This window comes from Scyliorhinus torazame, chromosome 14 (genome assembly GCF_047496885.1).
Source record: "Scyliorhinus torazame isolate Kashiwa2021f chromosome 14, sScyTor2.1, whole genome shotgun sequence".
Taxonomy (NCBI): Eukaryota; Metazoa; Chordata; class Chondrichthyes; order Carcharhiniformes; family Scyliorhinidae; genus Scyliorhinus; species Scyliorhinus torazame.
The window spans coordinates 173,763,924-173,772,325 of record NC_092720.1 but is presented as its reverse complement, the minus strand read 5'-3'; the positions used below and the strand labels follow the sequence as shown (position 1 = coordinate 173,772,325).

Here is an 8,402-nt window from a genome sequence, read left to right as displayed (position 1 = left end):
CATTGCTGATTGTTATAAAAAACCAGCAGGCTCACAAATGTCCATGAGGGAAGGAGATTTGTCATCCTTATGCTGGCCTACATGTGACTCCAGACACACAGCAATGTGGTTGACTCTTAAATGCAGCAATAAATGTTGACCCAGCCCAGTGACGCTCATATCCCATGAATAAATAAAAATAAATTGAAGTGTATCATTAGTCCTGGCAAACATAATTCAGGAAATGATAGCGAGGGCTGTGTTCAAACTAAATAATCTCCTTCCACCCAGAGAAGTGGTCAGATTGCAAACATGAAAATGAAAATCATAATAATAATCTTTATTGTCACAGGTAGGCTTACATCAACACTGCAACAAAGTTACTGTGAAAAGCCCCTAATCGCCACATTCTGGCTCCTATTCGGGTACACAGAGGGAGAATTCAGAATGTCCAAATTAACTAACAGCACATCTTTCGAGACTTGTGGGAGGAAACCGGAGCACCCGGAGACACAGGGAGAACATGCAGACTGCACAGACAGTGACCCAAGCTGGAAATCGAACCTGGGACCCTGGAGCTGTGAAGCAACAGTGCTAAGTATTGTGCTACCATGCTGCCCCATCTAGAAATCAGAAAGAGGCAGTTCTGAAAGACATTGAGAAAATACTCCTGGATATCATAGATTTGGAATTTTATTTTTGTCCACTCAAGAGCATAGCTGACTGACTTCCTCCGATGAAAAACAAATGGTTTCAGGGATTCTTCCCATCAGTGGAAACAAAATCCAACTGTTAATCATGGAATCCCTACAGTGCAGAGGGGAGCCACCCAGCTCATCAAGTCTGCACCGATCCTCTGAAAGAACACCCCACTCAGGTCCATTCCCACCGTCCCAAATCTGTAACCTCATCTAACCTGTATATTCCTGGACACCAAAGGGCAATTTTATCATGGCCAATCCACCTAACCTGCACATCTTTGGCCAGTGGGGGGAAACCAGAGCACCCAGAGAAACGCACGCAGACATGGGAGAAAGTGCAAACTCCACACAGACCGTCACCCAAGGCCGGAATTGAACCTGGCTCCCTGGCACTGTGAGGAACACTGTTCTACTGTGTCAAAATTAACATTGTTCAGTTCAGAATGTGGTTTACAGCAGCAATGACAGTGAACTCCAATCTCTGTCACTGCTGAATTTGCTGGTGTTTTAGAAGCTTGGGCGACCGAGTGCATCACAATCCCACAAGCAAATAGTCTCTCCTCTTTTTGAGTTCACTGGAGCTCCAGGTTAGATAAACAGGCATAGAGCTTCACACAGGCAGTGCAAGACTGTTGTTTTTTAATTTTATCTTAAATAAGGAAACTGAGGTGGAGATGTTTCGGGAGGAAATTCCAAATGTTGGGGCCGCAAGCAGCTTATGCCCCAGCTACCAATGGCGGAACAATTACTGTTGGCAATGCACACAAGGCCAGAATTCAAGCAGCACATCGAATTTGAAGGCCTTTGGGCAGGAGGAGGTTCCAGCCTGATCCATAGAGATAGGAACAGGGGGCGGGATTCTCTCAGCACACGCCAGGTCGGAGAATCGCCGGGCCAGGCGCGAACCGCGCGACGGCTCCCTGAGGCCGGTCTGCAAATTCTCTGGTGAGTGGAGAATTGGCGCCAGGGCGGTCGGCGAGGCGCCTGTCAGGGTCCACTCTATACAGCCCCTCCCGGGATGGGCCGAGTGGCCGTCCAAAAAAGCCCAAGTCCCGCCGGTGCCGTTCACATCTGGTCTTACCTGGCGGGCCCTCGGAATCCATCCTGTTGGGGGCAGCCTGGTGGGGGTGGGCGGGGGCTCCGATCCCGGGGAGTGGCCTCCCACCGTGGCCTGGCCCGCAATCGAGGCCGACCGATTGGCGGGTTGGCCTCTTGTGGTGGGGCCTCTTTTGCACCGCGCTGGCCCCTGTAGCCCAACGCCATGATGCGTCGGGGCCAGTGCGGAGAAGGGAGCTACCGTGCATACGCGCATTCGTGCTGGTCGCAGTGTGCATGTGCGCATTTGTGCCGGTCGCAGCGCGCATGCGCAGGCCCGTGGTGCCCATTTGACGACGGTATCAGCAGCTGGAGCAGTGTGGGTCACTCCAGTGCCATGCTGGCCTCCTGTAGGGTAGAGGATTGCTACACATAGCGGTCCACTGATGCTGTCTTAAACTCTCCAGTTTTTACGATGACGTCAATACTCTGCCTTCAGATGGGAGAATCCCGCCCAGGTTTTAAAAAACCCATTCACGGAATGTTGGTATGGCTGGCTAGGATAGCATTCATTGCCCAACCAAAGTTGCCCTTGAGAAGGTGGTGCTGAGCAGACCTCTTGAAGAACTGCTGCAGTCCCTGAAGTGTAAGTACACCCACAGTGCTGCTGGGAAGGAAGTTCCAGGATTTTGACCCAGCGCAGTGAAAGAACAACGATATTCGTCCAACTCAGGATAGTGAGGGAGATTATGGAGGGAGCTGAAAACATGAATGAAAATTTGAAACTTGAAGCATTGCGCAACTGTGATTATCGTTGGAAGCTTGTCTTGTCAGGTATGACACACATTCTGGGCAGCTTGCAACCACAAAACAAAATTTAAAAATCAGCTAAAAATCAGAAAGTAGCAGTTTTGCAAGATATTGGAGGAAAGAGTCACAGAGTTAATGGAATTGGAAGGTTTCTTAATTTGTTTCACTCGAAGAATGTAGATGACTCATTTTTTTTCCAGTGAACATATATCTGATGGCCTTGCCTTTGTGAAATACCTTGGCTCAACAAACCTGATTGATCAAATATTTAATTAGAATGGTAAATGCCAGTCCAAGTGTACAGGTTAACATCAGCAGAGCCAACATCTGACTGGCAACATTAACATGGTTCAGGTCTTTTTGGATTGTAATTAACAGCAGCTACGAGAGCAAAATAAATTCCCTGCATTCATTTGTGGATTTGCTGGTGCTTTAGTAAGTTAGATGATTGGGTGAATCCCTTCCCACACCGGGAGCACGTAAATGGCCTCTCCCCACTGTGAACTCGCTGGTGTGTCTTCAGGTTGGATAAACGGGCAAATGTCTTCACACAGCCGGGGCACTTGAAAGGTCTCTCATTGGTGTGGACTCGCTGATGTGTCAGCAGATGGAAGGACTGAGAGAATCCCTTCCCACACACAGAGCAGGTAAATGGCTTCTCCCCAGTGTGAACCCGTTGGTGTGTTAGTAGGTTAGAAGACTGACTGAATCCCTTTCCACAAATAAAGCAGGTGAATGGCCTCTCTCCTGTATGAACGCGCTGGTGTTTCAGAAGGTTGGATGAACGGGTAAATGTCTTCAGACAATGTGGGCAACTGTACGGCCTCTCCCCTGTGTGCACGCGCTGGTGTGTCAGCAGGTGGGAGGACTGAGTGAATCCTTTCCCACATACAGAACAAGTGAAGGGCTTCTCCCCAGTGTGAAGCTGCTGATGTTTCTGTAGGTTGGACGATTCTCTGAAAGTCTTCCCACATCGTGAGCAACTGAACGGCATTTCCCCAGTGTGACTACGCTGATGAATCTCCAGCTGAGATGGATAATTGAACCCCTTCCCACAGTCCCGACATTTCCACGGTTTCTCCATAGTAGTCCGGGTTGGAAGATCCGTTGAAGACTTGTCCATACACAGAACACATGTACAGTTTCCCTTTGTGGTGATTTGTTTTAGGCTGTGTAACTGGTTAAAGTTGGTGCACTGGAACACTCCCACTCTCATGTGAATCTCTGTGTTTCAGTGCTTTTCCAGTCACATTGATGCTCAAAATCTTGTGCCACAAGCAGAACAAACAAACATACCTCCTTTCACCTTCAAAGGGTGATGATATTCAGCTGCTGGTGAACAAATTGGTTGTGCCAGATCTCGATGTGATGTTTGGTTTGAGGGTCCTGCATTCATCCTCTCCTTAAAATACCCTGTAAAAGTAGTTTACAGAAGTTGTTAAACAAAGCACAGGGCAGAAATGTGGAACAGACAATTCTAGTCATTAGGGAACATTCTTTCTTTCCTTCTTCTCCACAGTTGTCTAAGACCCCATTGTACACACTCTCCCACCTCACCATGCTGAAATTCAACCCATCTCACACTATTTACAGCAGGGGTTCCCAAAGTGGGGTCAGTGAAGGACTTCCAGAAGTTCTCTGGAGCTGGCGACTGCCAAGTGACTGCAAAATGATCATATGAAAGAAGCACCCACCAATTTCAAAAAGAATTACAGCAAAGAAGTAGATCAATCAGTGAAGGGACTCTTGGACCACAGGATGCTGACATGACTAGTCAGTCTATCAGCATCCAGTAGTCCGCGGTGTTTCTCTGAATGGCCCGTTTAATTTATTTCCTCTCATTGTTGCTGGGCAGTAAAGTCCACAGCCAACAGTGAAGACTGATCCTGAGGTGGTAGTTGGTAGGAAAATGAGGCAGCAAAAAGCATCGAGAAGTAGTGGCAGGGTAGAGAGGTGGTGGAGGAGCCATGAGAAAGGAGCCGGGTTGGTGGTGGTGAGGGGGGGGGACGGGGACGGGGAGGGGGGGGATAGAGGGGGGGGAGAAACATGCCCCAGAGAGTAAGAGGGGGAAGCATGCCCAGAGAGAGAAAGAGAGTGCGGACATGCCCCAGAGTGAGAAAGAAGGGGGAGCGTGCCTGAGCCTTCCTAATTCTACCTTCCAGCTCTTCGTCTTAGCACCCAGGGTAACAGCACCTGAAGAACAAATCTGGTGTTCTTGATTGTTAAGGGGTTCAGGGGTTATGGGGAAAAGCAGGAGAATAGGGATGAGGAGCATATCAGCCATGATTGAATGGCAGAGCAGACATGATGGAACAAACGGTTTGTTGAGTGGGCCACTTGCCAACATTTAGCCGAAAGACATGATGATTTATCAGAACAATGGCCAATGTTGTGCCATAAGGCATCATGGGAAAGAGGACAATGACAATGACTAGCTTCAAAGAAGCTAACAAGAAAACTGTTGACCTGTGCAAAATGCATTTTGTGGAGCCAGACAAAGTGGTGACTTGTAGCTGATGTATAATGCAGCTGGTGAAGTCTTAGAGAAATGTTAAAAGATGTAAAGGTAAATCAACCTGTGACTTTTCAATTCTGCCAATGGTCTTCAGTTGTGGACAGCAGAGGCACCGACATATTGGCACCCAGATGGGACATGTCTAAGTTTAGAGGTGGTTAGTAATCCACCTCGTAGCCAAATATCTGAACCACACAGACTGAGCCCGAATCAAGAGGGCAGTAGCCCCATGTGATGTACATGATTAAGTGGGTGAAGGAAGCCAAAGATAAAGAGCCGGGTAGCTGATTTGTTCCGAGGACATGTTTGAACTACAGATGTTGCAGACAGAATTGTTAGAATTAAAAGATTAAAATGACTAATGCTTAATAGTAAAAGTAAGCTCCAATAGTCAGCCTTGAGGGGTGGTCAGCAAACCTCAAGTGCATGGGCGAAAAGAGACCAGATGGGAAGTTAGCGACAAGGGTACCTGGAAAGGAGTTAAAAACGATTAAAGAGCGACACTCTCGTCTTCCTCTCTGCCAGAAACCGGTGCCAGACCCTAAATACGATTAATTTTTGTGTTGATTAACTAAACTAATTAATGGCTGGATCACAGCCAGAATGGAAAAAGGCAGTCAGGGAGTACCTAAACTGTAAATGGCCCAAATGGATAGCTAGGTTTTTGAAAGAAATTAACAGGTCTGCGATTGGTCGGACAGAGACAGTGGGAAGCCCACTCAGAGTTAGGAAACGGCCCGTCAAATTATGAAATAGCTAAAGCTTTACTTAGTTGCGTGGGAGAATGGGCAGCAGGGTAGCACTGTGGTTAGCACTGTTGCTTCACAGCTCCAGGGTCCCAGATCTGATTTCCGTCTTGGGTCTTTCTGTCTGTGTGGAGTCTGCACGTTTCTCCATGTCTGTGAGGGTTTCCTCCGGGTGGTCCAGTTTCCTCCCACAAGTCCCAAAAGATGTGCTGTCAGGTGAATTGGATATTCTGAATTCTCCCTCTGTGTAACCGAACAGGTGGCGGAATGTGGTGACTAGGGGCTTTTCTCAGTAACTTCATTGCCTGCTTGTGACAATAAAGATTATAAAATATATAAAAAAAGAATGATGTGATGAAGAAATGGAGATAGCAATTTTGAGACATAATGAAGAAATTGAGATAGAGAATTTAAAACAAGAGTGGGCAAATTACAAACGGAGACTAGAAAACATAACCAGGAAAAGGAGCGAGCTGCTCGTGAACAAAGATCAGCCCAGAAATAAATTTAAAAGGTTGATTCGGAGATGTGTTACGTTACAAGCAACCGTAGAAGTGCTGCATCAAACAAATATAACCTTTTAACATCAAACCCACAGGTGTCAGCATAAGACACATAAGTTGAAGTCACAGCTCCAGGTCCAGAGGGATCTGATGTGCATCTTTGGAGCTGGAGGACGAAGGAATACGGAAGAAGGTGAGGTAGATTGGGGTGGACTGGGTGAAGCCACGCAAATCTTCGGCGATTGGGAGGAAGTAGAGAAGCCTGACCCTCCTCCTCGGTCTGAACATCCTAGCCGCAGCCGCTCCACAACCAATTCCCATGAACCCCATGGCACAACACAGACTGGGGGCATGAGTATGACATGCCATAGAGAGTGGCTCAGTTAGCAGAAATCGCAGAAAGGATCCCGGCATATAAACCATCTGCGGATCCTCAAGAGTTCTTTAATTACATCCATTAAAGAGATTTCTTCACGGTTTAAACGCAGATGAGAAGAAAGAAGAAAACTTGATGTGTTTAGGTTCGGCTCTTTGCTCAGCCATACCAGACCCGGGAGAACACTTGAGGAAATGAAAATGGCAATACTAATGGCTCTGGGATACAGTAGCGAGGACCAGGCATAAAGTCTGAATCAGTGCAGACAAAGGAAAAGGGAATATCACACGCCTTTTGCTAACCCCCTATGGATGCTAATTCTCCAGGGCTGTGACACTACAGTTAAGAGAATCAGAACACCTGTCTTCCTCGCAGACAATTTCAGTCACGAGGGGGAGCAGCATGAATACCAAGTTGACAGCGAGCGGTCCCAAGGGACCATTTGTGTCAAAACAAAAAGCCCGGGGCACGAAAGCCTGGATCGGGGAGTCGGGGCTGTCGCCACCCCCAACCTGAAAAGTTTTCTCGAGGCACAGGTGGCAGATAAGGATTTGAAACAGATCAGGAATGGAGTGTTTCCAACATCTTGTAACAAATGGAGCGCTAAAATAGTAATAGAGGACGGTCTTGTCATTAAGGACGGAAGTTACGTGGTGCTGATCCAGGTTCGGAACCAGATAGTCTCTCATTGTCATGATGTCCAGGGACACCAAGGTGTCAATACATCTATGGAAAGAATTAAAAGTTTATGTTGGGGGCCCAAAGTAGATGGAGATATAAAGCGTAGTGAAAAATGGTCTGGTCTGTGCCCAAAATAATCCAGATTGCAATGCTGAGAAAGGAGAGTTTAGACACACCAGGCCAGTAAATGGGCCACGGACATTGAAAACATGTTTCTTTCCAATCAAGGGGCAATTTAACATGACCAATCCACCTACCTTGCACATCAATGGGTTGTGGGGGCGAGACCCGTGTAGACATGGGGAACAACTGTAAACTCCACACGGATAGTGACCTGTGGCTGGGGTCGAACCCGGATCCTCAGCGTTGTGAGGCAGCAGTGCTAACCACTGCAGCACCATGCCGCCTCCATGGACGAATTGATAAATAGACTCCATGTGCAAGGCCACCATGTGAGCGGGGTTATAGATAAGTTCTGCTCATCATTGATATCTTTATTAAATAGATTGAAGCATTCTCTACCTGGACAAACACGGAAAAAGTAAAAGCTGATGTGTTTGTACAGCAGGGGTCCTCTAAATGGGGAATGCCACGTCACATTGAATCAGACCAAAGGACTCATTTCACCGTTCAGGTGAAGCTGAATTTAATGACCCTATTCAACATGAAACAGTAATTCCATATAGTCTATCCCCCACAGTAGAGCCTTCGCCCCACGGTGTAGCAGTGTAGTGGAAAGAATGAAACTATATGTCAAAAATATGATTCGGGTAACTGTCCAGCAAAATAACTCTACTTGGAATGTAGTCCTGACCATTGTCCTAAAGATAGTACAAAATATCGTATCCAGCTCATCAGGTTTTAACCCCCATGTCCTGGTGACAGGACATTCCATGAGAGCAGTGGAACCCTTGTTGAGATTGGATATGTCAGGGCCAGAATTGACAGCTGTCAGCCAGGGAAAGGCTTAACAACAATTGATGGATAATATCCAAGCCACCCTTTTGGCTGATGCTGTTAATGTGGGACAGAAAAAGAAGGGTAGCGAAGCAAGTT

General features: G+C 47.2%; 1 protein-coding gene across 6 annotated transcripts in view; it reads right to left on the bottom strand.

Annotated features, from left to right (window-relative positions):
• Window positions 1–304: 304 nt before the first annotated feature.
• The window catches only part of LOC140390228 (uncharacterized), a 72,951-nt gene continuing 64,853 nt past the window's right edge, over window positions 305–8,402 (bottom strand). For all 6 annotated transcript variants that reach the window (XM_072475202.1, XM_072475206.1, XM_072475201.1 and 3 more), the window contains one exon: window positions 305–3,938. In XM_072475202.1, coding sequence (XP_072331303.1) covers window positions 2,935–3,741 — 807 coding nt within the window. In that variant the 5' untranslated portion in view covers window positions 3,742–3,938 and the 3' untranslated portion in view covers window positions 305–2,934. The remainder of the gene's footprint in view (window positions 3,939–8,402) is intronic.